Source organism: Scardinius erythrophthalmus (assembly GCF_964197995.2).
Source record: "Scardinius erythrophthalmus genome assembly, chromosome: 12".
NCBI lineage: Eukaryota > Metazoa > Chordata > Actinopteri > Cypriniformes > Leuciscidae > Scardinius > Scardinius erythrophthalmus.
In genome coordinates, this window is record NC_138232.1 from 43,109,744 (window position 1) to 43,124,680 (window position 14,937).

The 14,937-nt window shown below is 41.7% G+C and overlaps 1 protein-coding gene across 2 annotated transcripts; it reads left to right on the forward strand.

Annotated features, from left to right (window-relative positions):
* The first annotated feature begins 5,552 nt into the window (after nt 1–5,552).
* c1qtnf6b (C1q and TNF related 6b) lies at nt 5,553–14,937 on the forward strand. 2 transcript variants are annotated; one of them, XM_081380774.1, is made up of 3 exons: nt 5,553–5,618; nt 8,398–8,627; nt 12,097–14,937. In XM_081380774.1, the coding sequence occupies exons 2-3, from the start codon at nt 8,459–8,461 to the stop codon at nt 12,639–12,641; spliced, it is 714 nt and encodes a 237-aa protein (XP_081236900.1). In that variant the 5' UTR covers nt 5,553–5,618; nt 8,398–8,458; the 3' UTR covers nt 12,642–14,937. The 2 variants fall into 2 exon arrangements, with proteins under 2 accessions (XP_081236900.1, XP_081236899.1); XM_081380773.1 differs by having other exon boundaries at nt 5,558–5,618; nt 8,451–8,627.

Consider the following 14,937-nt stretch of genomic DNA (forward strand, 5'->3'; position numbering starts at 1 on the left):
CCATTTTAGTACAGTGAACTCATTGTCATGTTCAAGAAACCAATTTGAAATGATTCGAGATTTGTGACATGGTGCATTATCCTGCTGGAAGTAGCCATCAGAGGATGGGCACATGGTGGTCATAAAGGGATGGACATGGTCAGAAACAATGCTCAGGTAGGCCGTGGCATTTAAACGATGCCCAATTGGCACTAAGGGGCCTAAAGTGTGCCAAGAAAGCATCCCCCACACCATTACACCACCACCACCAGCCTGCACAGTGGTAACAAGGCATGATGGATCCATGTTCTCATTCTGTTTACGCCAAATTCTGACTCTACCATCTGAATGTCTCAACAGAAATCGAGACTCATCAGACCAGGCAACATTTTTCCAGTCTTCAACTGTCCAATTTTGGTGAGCTCGTGCAAATTGTAGCCTCTTTTTCCTATTTGTAGTGGAGATGAGTGGTACCCGGTGGGGTCTTCTGCTGTTGTAGCCCATCCGCCTCAAGGTTGTGCGTGTTGTGGCTTCACAAATGCTTTGCTGCATACCTCGGTTGTAACGAGTGGTTATTTCAGTCAAAGTTGCTCTTCTATCAGCTTGAATCAGTCGGCCCATTCTCCTCTGACCTCTAGCATCAACAAGGCATTTTCGCCCACAGGACTGCCGCATACTGGATGCTTTTCCCTTTTCACACCATTCTTTTTAAACCCTAGAAATGGTTGTGCGTGAAAATCCCAGTAACTGAGCAGATTGTGAAATACTCAGACCGGTCCGTCTGGCACCAACAACCATGCCACGCTCAAAATTGCTTAAATCACCTTTCTTTCCCATTCTGACATTCAGTTTGGAGTTCAGGAGATTGTCTTGACCAGGACCACACCCCTAAATGCATTGAAGCAACTGCCATGTGATTGGTTGATTAGATAATTGCATTAATGAGAAATTGAACAGGTGTTCCTAATAATCCTTCAGGTGAGTGTACATTCATATACAAAAGTTTGATCCAAGATATAAAAACATTTCCAAACCCAAACGAATGTAATATTTCAAACAGAAAACCATGGTCAACTCTATCAAAGGCTTTTTCCTGATCCAGGAACAAAAAACCTACATCCACTTCATAAAGTTTAGAGTAGTCCAAAATATCTCTGATCAGAAAAATGTTATCATTGTTCTTTCTGGAATACAATAGGACTGGTCTTGATGTATTATATCCCCCAAAACAGATTTCATTCTAGTGGCCATTAACTTAGCTATTAGCTTATAGTCAGATGTTAGAATTGATACAGGCCTCCAATTTTTTAGGAAACTCAAGTATCCTTTCTTGGGTATCAGGGCCAACACTGCCCGTTGACAACTTTTGGGAAGTAGTTTATCTTTAAATCATTATTGAACCACCTCATAAAAGTCTCTTCCGATGATCTCCCAAAAAGCCTTACCCCTCATTTACACCGCACACGTCTGCGGCGCATTACGGCTGCGACACGGCTACCGGAGCTGATCGCGCCCATTCTAGTCAATGCTTGTGTTTACACCGGCCGCGACGCGGCGCGTTTCAGAAGCTTCCCAGAAGCGGCTCTCCGTGCCGCTTCGCTAAATATAGGCGCCTAGTCTATTTTTAACGGACGCGCGTCCAAGTCGCACCGGGAATACAAAATAAAAGTAAAAGAAAACATTGTCAAATTCAAAATAAACACCCTGTGCAAACTCCCAAACGTATTACACACCAATATCATTGGTAGAAACCATAGACTGTATGGTAGAAACCCCAAAATCAAGAAAAAACACGTCGGACAGGCAAATCACGTGGTCTCGCGCATTCAGTCGCTCCGCTTCTGAAATGCTCCTGGTGTGAGTTGGCACCGCGTGGAGGACGGAATAAAACCTTGTCGCAGACGTAATGCACCGCAGACGTTTGCAGTGTAAATGAGGGGTTATAAAAGTCCACTGGCAGTCCATCAATTCCAGGTGCACGGCCAGCATTCATCTGCATTACTGCATCCGTTAACTCCTTAAACGAAACAGCACTGTCCAGAGTCCGACTCTGCTCTTTAGTGATGGTAGGAAGCTGTTGTAATTGTGAAATGCATCCAGTATCAGTGTCCTCCTTTTTATATAGTTCTACACAGTGGGAGCATCCATGTCATGTATAGACGTAAACCGCGACCTTATTAGGGCACCTTTGGCCCGAACTTGCAATAAAGTTTCAAGATCTTGCTTCTTTTCAGATAACTTTCCATCTAATGATGAATCTGACTGTTGAATCATTCCAGATGTAATCTGAAAGATCTCTTGCTCTATTTCAGATATTTGTTGTTTCATTTTTATAGTAGACAAGAAAGTAAATTGCTGACAAAAAACTTTTATTTGGGTCTTCCCGATTCTCCCACCACTGTAGCAAACTTTCAAAATCATCCTTCTGGGAAACCCACTCACTCCAAAACAATTCAAAATTTTTACAAAAATCTTTTTCTTTTAACAACGCTACATTAAACTTCCAGTAAGGACTTTTACATTTTTGATTTGTCAAGGCAATATTCACTGTAATAAAATGATGATCTGATACACAACATGGAAAAATGTGAGAGAGAGTAAAACACGCTATGATTTCTTGTTCATGTTTCATCTCACTTCAGTCTCGACAAGCAAACGTATCATCAACTCCTCATGGTTAAACTCCCGGCTCATGAGTCATTCTGTGGGTTTTTCTCGGTCCGGGAATGTCAAGGGAAAACGTGCTGTTTAAAGCAGTGGAGGAGGGGAGGATAGAAGTGTGTGATAAAGTGTGTGTGAATAATCATGCCAGAGAAACACTGACCCGAAAGAGTTGAACAGACATACGCAAGAATATGTTTCTTTTAAAAGCAGTTTTCAGTCGGGGGACATTATACAAATCTCGCAGAATGAGGATGAAGAGGCTGCAAGCACAGCTCGGATTAGATGAGACTTGGATCCAAAAGGGATGAAAATTCAAGCTTTATCATTTTGTGCAATTTCATTCTTAATGTCTTAACAAGAGGGAATCTGCTCTAATATACAGGGAATTTGCATATAGATCAGTGGTTCTCATGTGTGTAAGCCTATATAAAATGGAGACGTCCACCTGTGAATGCAGACACAACGGCTGGAGTGCGTTTACATTACACTGATCTTTTCAGTGTGAATGTGGACAACATCCGGATACAGGTCGCATGTTAATGCCTAGTGTAAACCCAGCCATAATGTCGGCCCAGATCTGGTACACATGGATCCACACGGCCCGGATGTGGCCCGGATCTGGGCCGACACTACAGTATGTTGCTGTCTGGCAAGCATTATGAAACCATGTGTATTGTAAAAAGTGCTATCATGATACATTTGACTTGAGGATATTGTGGGTGGTTGCTAAGGCGTTGCCAGGGTGTTGGTACAAGGTTAGTGGAGGGATCTTTACCTCTTCATGCTCCAGCAGGGGAAAACGGTGATGACAGGAATGTACTATATTTTAGTTTGATAATGTTTTTTATTTAATATTTTGTATTTTTAGGGGATTTTATGGTAGTAAAGTATACTTATGCAGTATTTATAATCCATGTATTCACTTTTTGAGCATAGTTTCCAACTTAAACTGTCGTAAATCTTGAAAGCTTTAAAGCAACAGACTGAAGTTTGATTTCTTTTTAAAAGTACAGTATGGCATTTTTCGCCACTAGGGGTCGCTAACCTATTTACAATAACAAAGGCGTAGATTGATGACGCAACATTTGCTAAGAATTATGGATCTTGTCGTCAACGTCAAGCCGACCGATCTAATAATGTTTATGGATGACTGAATACATCGATGTTTTATCATGACTGTGATATGAAGCAGTTCGGGATTGCTAAGAGACAGCTATCAGTTCCACACGCGACGCGAGTCCCGCGGATATAAAGGAATATGGACATTTCATTCTACCGAACTACACGCAGAATTACTACTCACAGGTCAGTTTATTAGACAAATTAAACTTGTGAGGTAACGCAGCGCTGTTTCACCTGGTCTAACATTACACTAGCACACTAAACTGCATTTGAATGTGTTGAAATGTATGTGTTAGTTTGTCTGTATGAGACTAGCAGTAAGCTAGATCAACATTAGAATAACATAAAGATTATATTCTAACATTTTATCATTGTTGAACTATATAACATTGATTAGTTTTATGTAAATGTGCTCGCCTGTTTAGTAAAGTACATGTAGGAGCGGTCGAAGTCTCGGACGTGGAGCTCTCGTTTATATACTGTCTATGGGAGCTCTCGGCATCTCGAAAACACCGCGCTGATATTGATTCTTGTTTTAGTTCTCCTTTTTTTTATCCAAAGTCTGCTTGCCATGGTCCATAATGTTTGAACGAAACAACAACAGCGTGCAAATAGACATTGCGAACTACAAAGTTGTCCGCGTCAGTCGCTTTGGATCAGACGGCTCTGGTTCATAGCTCTGGTTGCCATGGCAGCACGAGCAGAAACCAGGGACAACGCGGATATGACGCCATTGGCGGCGAGAAAACGGAAATTAAGAAACGGGACGTTTCTCGAATTAAATTACAAATTTCTCCTGGTTTGAAAGTTGTTGGAAACAGTCGGGATAATGTAAGTACACAACTAAAAAAAATATATAACATAGATAAGGTGATTTTTGCTATTTTTAAAGCAAAAAAGTTACATATTGTGCCTTTAAAGACGACACTTGGCAGATTATTGCTGAAGTGAAAAGGTTGCAGAATTTTACATTTATTGTTATGAAAAATGCACAAAAATACTATTTTAAATTTTTTATATGAAATCTATATTTTCAAAAACAAGTTTTAATCTAAAACTGCAAGAAAATCAAAGCCATAAATCTAAACAAGTTGTGTTCCAAATATGAGGTTGATATCTCAATAAATGATCTTTCAGTGAGAGTGTGTTCGGCTGCAGTACCAAACGCTTCCACTAGAGGAGCATTTTTGGACAATACAAGTGGGACTATTTTTTACAGGGCCATTTAACCTGTTCGAATCATGTCCATGATTTTTTGTGTGTGTTCACACAGCAAGTGCCAAAACCTTTCCCAAGTTTCATACCATTCCGATGAAGTAAAAAAAACGTACAATGTTTCGGTCATTGAGCACCAGAGGGGATGTTTAGCACAAACTGCAGGACTGATAAAGTCTCACACGTGTCTTTCGAAAGAGAAACACTGGCTTCAGTGTGACCTTGGCACTGCTTCCTCAGCATGGCATCGCACCAGTGAACCAGATTACCCACAATGATCTGATATCTTAAACACAGACTGTGCCCAGTAAACATCACCAGCAGGATTTAACTGCTATAACCATGGCGTTCGACTTACACACACTGAATCCAGTGGCACGCGTTTACCTGCATAAAGCAGACATGCTGATTCCTGTCGAGTGTTTGAAGAAGAACAGCATCTGTGACTCTAAAGCTGGAGGAGCAAACGCTTTAAAACAAGAGGATGAATGAGATATGCGGAGAGAGAGGCGGGCGAGAGAATAAAGAGTTTGCTGAGGAAACTCCTCCTCACGAAGGCTGAGAGAGAGAGAGAGAGACGAGGACGGAGGAGCGAAGAGAGACGGTCGGAGTCGCTGAAGGTGCTCGAGGACACAGCGGTGAGTTACTACATTACATTCAGGAGATCTCTCCTGTCTCTGCTCGAGGCCTTCAACCTCTCCGCAGTCTCCGGGAGCTTTAGGGAACGCTTTTCATGTCAGTCATTCGGAAAGAGATTGTTTGACGAGATTCATAATTTCTGAGGACGTGGCTTTTGCTCTCTCTCTCTCTCTCTCTCTCTGTGTGTGTTTCCTCTCATCTGGTTTTCATAAGTCGAACACACAGCTGCAACCGAGTCTCAATGAATCACTCAAGGTTTCTGCAGAATTGATGTTCTTTAAAGGCGATGTTACAGAGACTGAAAGAAGCAATTAGGCGTAGAGGATACATGTTCTGAAGAGAGAACGGCAGAAATGATGCTTGAATGAGATAATGTTGAACTTGCAGAACAGAGAGAAAGAGAGAGAAAGAGAGAGAGAGAGAGGCTCAAAGACGAGATCCATAAATGTCACTTTTATAAGCTTGTTTATTACCGACACAAATTCAACCTCAGGCCTTCAACAACTCTCACGTTTTTTTTTTATATGTCATGATGTTTTATTATTCAAAAAGGGTTCATTAATAATTATTAGACTGGCAGCATATTTATGGATGTGACTGAAGGTCATTCTGTGCACAGACTGCAGTTTAGGGTGTGTTCACACGACAGCATTTTCAGCTAAAAATGGAAAACTTTTATGCTTTTTGGCCATTCGTTTACACAACAACGGCTTTTCAACGGGTTTCAAAATGCATGGTTTTGAAAGTGATACCTTTACCGTCTCTAAAAAAATTTGTGAAAACGTGCGTATACGAGCTCAGTCTATAGGCGTGGGGTTTCTCTTTACGAAGTGACATCGCCATCTACTGGCCTGGCAGCAGAATACAGCCTTTGTAGTCGTATTTGCAGATCCGTGTGAACGTTAATTGCTTTGACAGCGTTGTCTGCTGTGTTTAGTGCACCGTCGTGTAGGCCCGATATACTTCAGACGAAGCTCTTTTCGTTCTTCATTTAGGGGTAAAATATAGTTTGAAATAGGCAAGCAGAACTGTTCGATGCACAGAGCCGTTGCATAGACTGTGCGAACTGTGCAACCGCACAGGGCCTCGCGCCACTAGGGGGCCTCGCAATCCTGCCGTTTTTTTTTTTTAAAACATCTCGCGGCACGAATGTAACAATTCTACAAATAAATAAAACATCTCCAGTTAACTGGCAGAGCATTCATTTCGTTCGTTTTTTAAATAAGAGACGATCTAGCGCTGAAATGTGTTAAATCAAGTGATCAAAGTGCTCGTTGCCGCTGCGATCAGTGGCGCGGATACAGTGTTTTCTCGTGTGGCTCGCGCACACCGCACTGTCTTCACTCGGACGCGCGCTTCAATCCGTTGCGGATACTCTATTCGTTCTGGTGAAATCACAAAACATAATGCACACAAACGTGTCCCTGCTTGATATACAACCACTGATGAACATAATCGGTTTTGATGAGGAAAAAAAAACTATACGAGAAAAAAAACCTACACGAGTGCGGATTAGAACCCACAAGCTCTGACACGCTAGGCGAAAGTTCTACCACTGGACTATTGAGATACACATTAATTAAATAGGCGGATCTATGTATGTATTCTTTGTATCTATGTATTTTTTTCCTCTGAAATAAATAGCAAAAAGTCATAGCTGAGACCATGTGCATGATTATGCTGTATTATTCTACTTGATAAAAACGTATTTCAGTGAGATTATGCGTGCAATAGAACTAGAACAGCTACGTCCGTGTGACTGTTATTCATGCGCATTCGAGCATCCACATCAAAGAGCCGGGCCTCGCATTTCAAGTTCGCACAGGGCCTCGCACCCCACCTGCGACGGCACTGTCGATGCATATGTGTGTATTTATATATACAAAATAATCAAAACAGTACACACACACACATATTATGTAAACACAAACTTTTATTTTAGATGCGATTAATCATTGCCCAGCACTATTTTTTTTTTTTTAAGTTTAACTTATTATAACTTGAGCATTTTTTTAATGGCGTGTCATGCGCGAGACGCTGCAAAATACGCGAGATACAAGCGCAAAGGTCAAACACGTCCGTCTAGCGTGTGTTTACATTGAAAAACAATGGAAAAGTAGTGCATTGGATTGGAAAACCGTCCTGTGTGAGTATCGCTCAGCATGTTAAATGTGTCTGTCAATCCAACACTAGTGAAACGCACAGCGTGAAGGCCGTCTCCGGGTGATCTCAGCGGTTTAGTGTCTGTAACGACCAGTGCCAGTGTTGCCAGATCCAAAACGTCCAAGTATCGTACCAGAAGCTCAAAAATTATTGTATTTGGAAGAAAATTATCGTACACGAGTCAAACGTACCAGAATACAGATATTTATCTAGACCAACAACTTTATGACACGGCCTGCAAATTACTTTATTGCTAAACTATTGACTTCAGCTTGGACACAACCAAACTTTTGTTTTTTTGTTACTTTTTTTTCTCTTGCAAAACATACAGAGATGACATGTTTATGATATGCAGCTTTGTATTACAATATAAAAAAAGAGCGTTAACTTGTGCTCGTGGGAGAGAGTCAGTCTCTCCACGATGATTGGCTGAGGAGATGTAACGTGAGATGGAAGACGTGCACGTTCACATTCTCCTCATGACGGTAGACGTAGAATCCACAGCTAGATCAATGAGTATAGAAGCACTATGATTACAACAACCTTCATTTGAAGTGTCACAAAATTCTGAAATTATCGTGCATTATGGGATTTTTTTCATTATTGATCATACAGAGGTCTGGCGTATCGTACGTCTGGCAACACTGACCAGTGCCCTTCCTGTGCAGGTGTCGTGATGTTGGGTGTGTTTCTGCTCCTGCCCCTCGTGGCGTCTGTCCCCCCCCCCTCCAGGCCGACGTCCAGATACTGCCGTCGCTGCTGCGATTACTTGGACCCGCCCCTCAACCCCTCAGCCAATCAGACGCCGGAGATCCGCACCATCATTAACATGACCATTATTAAAGGTAAGAGCCGAACACACCTATTGGACCCCATACTACATTTGCCAATGTTTTCATGATCATGTGACTTATAGCGTCAGGTGCATGGGATAGTCAGTTGCATGGGGAAGTAGTAGGTCATCAGGATACTTTCTGCCTTCTTTTGTCACGTTCTGTTTTTGTATGTGATTTCGGATGCAGCAAAGAAACTCTACAAGAAATGCTTTTTAACTTATTTTCTTATAAAATTTAATTGGTGCTATCTCTTGAACTCTTGGCAGGTTTCAACCAATCTTTCATGATTTTTCATGTTCACTGCTACTTCAAAATAAAGGCCTGCATGAACAAGGCCAAATGAGTATGAAATATTCTTGTTGCAAATTGATAAATTACTGCTCCTCTGTAAAAAACAGTCACCAAATATGAAAAGATAGTGATTGTAAGCTTTAAAATGATTTATAGTTTGTCAATATTACTTTAGGCTTTTACTAAGATATTATTGTTTTAAATATATGATGGCAAACGTCCCACCGTGGGATGGCGATAGTTAAGGTTAAAGGAGAACTTGGTAACTTTTTTAACTTAATAAAACTGTCTAGAAATCATTTGGATGGTTAAACAACCTGTTCTGGTGATTCTGGTGACTTTCCCCGCTCCCCCCAGCGTTCCCAGGCGGAAAACCAACCTTGCAACTTGGGGACTAGCGTCCCGGCAAAATAGAAATTGGAAGTCTCGTGAGAAGCGGGAACAAGAACGAGAACGAGCGCGAAACACGAATCGCTTTACGGCAATTCAACATAAACACACACGCATGTATGATGTATTACCAGATTACCCACCTCGGTAGACAAAGCTCCACACGATACAGTTGGCTTGCTCCGATCATAACAAACGCACATGAGCAGCGGTAGAGAGGGGGAGGAGGCCGCCGCAAGTGAGTTTTTTACGACCGTGTTGTGACATATACGCCCCCCCACAGCTGTAGGGGGAGCTCGTGGGGGAAACATGCGACAACAAAAGGGAAAATCAGCGAAGAAGTGACTAGAGTTCGCTAGAGTTGCCGAGTTCTCCTTTAAATATGAACGTGACCAATAATTACTGCGAATCTTCAGCAGGGTTAGCTTAGATGGAGATCCCTGATTTTACATTTTCACTGGTGAATCAATGTATCGTTCAAACTAAAATGTTATTAATATTATAGATTTTGTGTATTCTACAAAGTGACGGATGAATTTGTTCTGAAATACTGTAGAGTTTGATGGTCACTTGGCATATAAGTGATTTCTCCATTTGTCTATTTTACAGTCATAATTATACCCAATGATTGTTGAGTAGCAGTTTATTCTTGGCGTTTGTTTTTCCCTGCTTTGACTCAGTTTTGTTCTGCTGCTGCTTTAGAGGAACAAACAAAGAAGCCAAAAGAGAATAAACACGACTTTTGTTTGTTTGTTCTTTGGGTAATGTTCACTCTTCACTCGCAGTGGACACAGATTGGTAGTGGTCAATCCATTTCCATCCACAGAGATTCCTGAAAGTCTCTGTGGCCACAGACCACAAGAGGCCTGTTCCCATTGGTCGCTCTGAAGTCATGTGATCACGGTTTATTTCCTTTGAGCTGAATAAGGGGTAATTTAACTGGTGGTGAGCAACATCTGTCGACGAGCACAAACCATAGCTCAGTGAAAAGTGTGCAGATACTCTAAAATGAAGACAAAAGCAGAAACTTGTAACGGGACAACGGGTTAATTCAATGGGGAATCCATAACATTAGATACACATTAAAGGTCCCATTGCATGAAAATTATACTTTATGAGGTTTTTTAATCTTAATATGAGTTTCCTTAGCCTGCCTATGGTCCCCCAGTGGCTAGACGTTTTGATGGGTGTAAACCAAGCCCTGGGTATTTTTGAGAAAATGAAAGTTCAGATGGGCAAATCTAGAAATCTTCCCTTTAAGTCGTCATAAGGGGAAAGGTCACCTCCCCTTCTTCTTCTTTGCCCGCACAGAGAATTTGGCCCGTCCATGAGAATATACGCGAGCGCGATATTGTTTTTTCCTCGAGAGACATCATGGCTTGCAAATGAGCGAAGCATGGCAGTTGCTCAGTGTTTGGATGTACAAATGAACACAAGTATTTTTTTAGTTCCTTCATCCGAGCCTCTGGAGAACCAGTGGGTTATGGGAATGTCTGATGTGTAATTGTTCAAGTTCAGACAGATAATCTCTCTCTCAAAATCGTTCAATACGGTTTATGCATCAGTAAATCAAGCCAGTGGCTAAAATATCAACTTCACATCGTTTCTCTTAGTAGGATGAAAATAATCTTACTTAAACTGTGATTAAAATATATACAGAAAGCATCAAAGAACCAATCCCTTTCCAATCGCCCAAGCTGTCAATCACACAGCACGAGTTTATCTGGACACTTGCCAAAACTCGTTATGAAATCAGTAACGCTGTTACACGGCACAACGAAGCTCTTACTGTACTTACCTCATGTTTGCATTGGTGAAATCATTAGTGAGAGTGCAGAAACTGTGTTGCAATGATAAGATCTTCATTCACGTGATCAACAGGCTGTCATCTGCTCAATGCTCATCACTGCAACCTTTCATGTGATGGGAATAGATCTAAATACTTAAAAAACTTCTCACGATTCGTTAATCCCGATAGCTGTAATAGTAAAAACGTATAATAGCTGTAATAGTAAAAGTTTTCGAGAGAGTTCCACATGTAATGCTAAATATTTCATATGCAAGCATGTCAGCCAATCACAGCAGTGGGCGTTTACACTGAAGTCTCACAGCAGCCAATCACAGCAGTGGGCATTTACACTGAAGTCTCACAGCAGCCAATCACAGCAGTGGGCGTTTACACTGAAGTCTCGCAGCAGCCAATCACAGCAGTGGGCGTTTACACTGAAGTCTCACAGCAGCCAATCACAGCAGTGGGCGTGTACACTGAAGTCTCACACAGACACGCCCCTTCAAACAGAGCATTCAAATCAGAGGCTAAAATCAGGCTAGGAAATATGCCTTTTATTTCTAAATTATAACAACTTTTGATCTAAAAAACATACTAACATTATAAGGGCACCCCAGGAAACATTCTAAAATAATAAAATAATCCATGCAATGGGACCTTTAATACTTTAATAGAAAAGTACGTCATATATTATAGACTTCGATAACCGAAAACCCACACATGCCTGTTGCTCCTGACCACTTGTCTACTTACATTATGTATTTCCTGTATTTGGCCCAATTTTTTCAAATAGACTGCAAGTGTGTCAAACTTTTGATAGCTCTCCGATGCGGTATTAGAGATAGTGTGGATTTAGTGTGCGTTAGGGGCACTGATCTTTGGCGTTTATCAGACATAGGACAGTCTTGCACACTTGATCCTTGTTTAAGTGGCCAAGTCTGCAAGTATGGGGGAGTTCTCAGCATAACAGTGTGTATGTAAATGTGCTTGCTGATTGGTTGTTGACAGGTGAAAAAGGGGATCGTGGAGACCGGGGGACTCCTGGTAAAGCCGGAGTGGACGGACCCCCAGGATTCACAGGTGTTTCGGGGCCCAAAGGCAGTAAAGGAGACACTGGGACCCCCGGAGACCCCTGCAAAACCCAGCAGTCATCCTTCTCCGTGGGCCGACGCAAAGCTCTGCACAGCGCCGACTACTACCAGGCCTTGATCTTCGACACCGTCTTCGTGAACCTGGACGAACACTTCAACATGTTCAAAGGGAAGTTCTACTGCTTCGTCCCGGGAGTCTATTTCTTTAACGTCAACATTCACACCTGGAACTTCAAGGAGACGTACCTGCATCTGATGCTGAACGATCGTCAGCAGGTGATCCTGTACGCGCAGCCCAGCGAGCGGTCCATCATGCAGAGCCAGAGCGTCATGCTAGCACTCGAGCTCAACGACGAGGTGTGGGTGCGACTCTACAAGCGCGAGCGCGACAACGCCATTTACAGCGACGACGTGGACGTCTACATCACGTTCAATGGACATCTGGTGGCTCCTAAAGTCTAGGTGGAGGAATCGCAGTCGGGTGGAGATCTAGAGGATGTGTGTGTGTGTGTGTGTGTGTGTGTGTGAACCTTCCCAGCAAGCGTTTAAAAGGCGTATATAGCGGCCCAAACACAGCTCAGACGTCTAGGCTAAAACAAGGCAAAAGTGAAAATTTAATAGACGTCTAAATCATCGCCCAAGAATAGACTAGTTGTCAATTAGATAACAAAGAGTGAAGAAATTAAACCAAACTGTTTACTTTGCGAAGATGATGGAATATCATACATCTCGCAAGTTATTTTGGCAAAATGACATTCAAGGTTATTTTGGCCAGAAGTGTGTTACTCACAGCCGGACTATATCGGGTCTATAGTTAACCTAGACGGTGAAATGAGGGATATTGCTTGCTGGGTTTAGCTTTTCAATTGAACACTCTGCTGTTGTCTCTCACCTCATTTTGGAGAAATTATGATACGCGTAACAACACTTGCCTTGAAAGGCATAAAGACTTGTACAGTGTTTGATTTGAGCTGCTGAGCAGCCTGTCGATTAACAATGAGCAGGACTTTTAACTCTTAATCCCTTTCTCTTTCCTCATTCCCTGTGATCGGTGAATCAGGATATTATCAACATGAATTTGACCAGCGCGATATTCTACAGATTAGGACACTGACAACTCCCTTCCATGTGACATGATTCACATATTAAAGCAGCAATAAGGAACATTTTTTACCTTAAAATAATGTTTCCAAAATCATATCAGTGGTTCATCAAGTCGTAACAGGGTAAAAGGCACTTCTGGGTTCGCTTTGCAACTCTATATCTGATATAACCACAGTATGCAAGTTTGCCAAACCGGGTCGCGTTTCTGTAGTTCTAATGAGAAAGAAAACTACAAATTTGACTTGCTTTACATCAAGCGCTACAATTGTCATTATTTAGTTTTTCTTCGTTTCTGATGTTGCAATACATCATACTTTCATGAAATCATGCATCATACTCTACCTTGTCTGTGGACATCGTTCATTCCAAAGCTGGTGCTGGATAAACAGCGAGCGTGCGTGCGACAGTCGGTCGGCTGCGGGCGGCAAAATTATTTACGACAGTGGTAATGGACAATTCCGCTTCCAACCTGTAGGGTGACCGAAGAGGAAAAGTTCCTTAGTGTTGCTTTAAACCGCATCTATTCTGCTTTTTCCATCTTTCTTTAGTGTGTAATGTTGATGTTTGATCATGAAGAAGCTCCAGTTCTTCTCTATATCAGTGTCAGTGTTTCTGAACTCCTGAAACGCCTCCAGTGTAGTCTTGAGTTTCTTCCGGGAACACGTCACAATATTCATCATTATAATAATTAATGCGCAGAATAAAGGGGCGGGGCCTGGTTGAGTTAGTTAGTAGTGTGTTAAACTGGTGGTTATGGAAAGGGACGGGATATTTCCCAAACACACTCGAAGCGCTCGACCAATCACAACACACTGCTCCAGCCGACCAATCAGAGCACAGTGTGCTTTTCAGAAGGAGGGGCTTCATAGAGACAGGAAGTAAACAGAGCCTTACTGACAGACTGGGAAGAGAGGAGCCGCAACAATGGAGAATATGAGGAGAATAATCAACATTCAAGCAGGAAAACCTGCTCTAGTAGAGCCTGAAAACAAGACTTTGTAAAAGGTCTTTAAAGGTGCTGGAGTTTAAACCACGTCAGAGAACACTAGGAATCTAATTTCTTTGTATTTCCATTTTCTTAACATCATGTGGTTTCTTTTTTCTCTGGATCAAAGTATATTCTTAGGAGAGTCATGTTCTGTAATGATAATAATCCAAATAATAATATGTATAAAAACCAAGTTTATAGGTGCGTGCGTCCCAATTCATGTACTTATGCACTATTTTATGACGTTTTGTAGTATAAATAGTGTATGTGTTCATACTGAGTGTATCATTTGGGACACAACTATTGTGATTGGCAGCTGCTCTCAGATCAGCGTTGTGATTAGTGAATTTGATCTCAGTTCAGAATCCACAAACAGTTTGACAATTTCCAGATTTTACTGATTTCCATCTGAGATTAAGTTTCTGGGAAATAAAGTCCATCATTGGACTGATGTCATGAAACTGGGATGTTTTGTATTTCGTTTCTCATGTTCATTAGGTGCCTAAAATGACCTTTTCAAGGTTTCTCTGATGTTGTCTCCATAAACTGGTGCTAAACTGGTGCTAAACTGGTGACGCGTGCACTTTCTGCAGGGGAAAACAACTATGTCTATATTCTGATGTGTATGTTTATAATGTTTCTATTAAATTCAGCAACAAAATACTC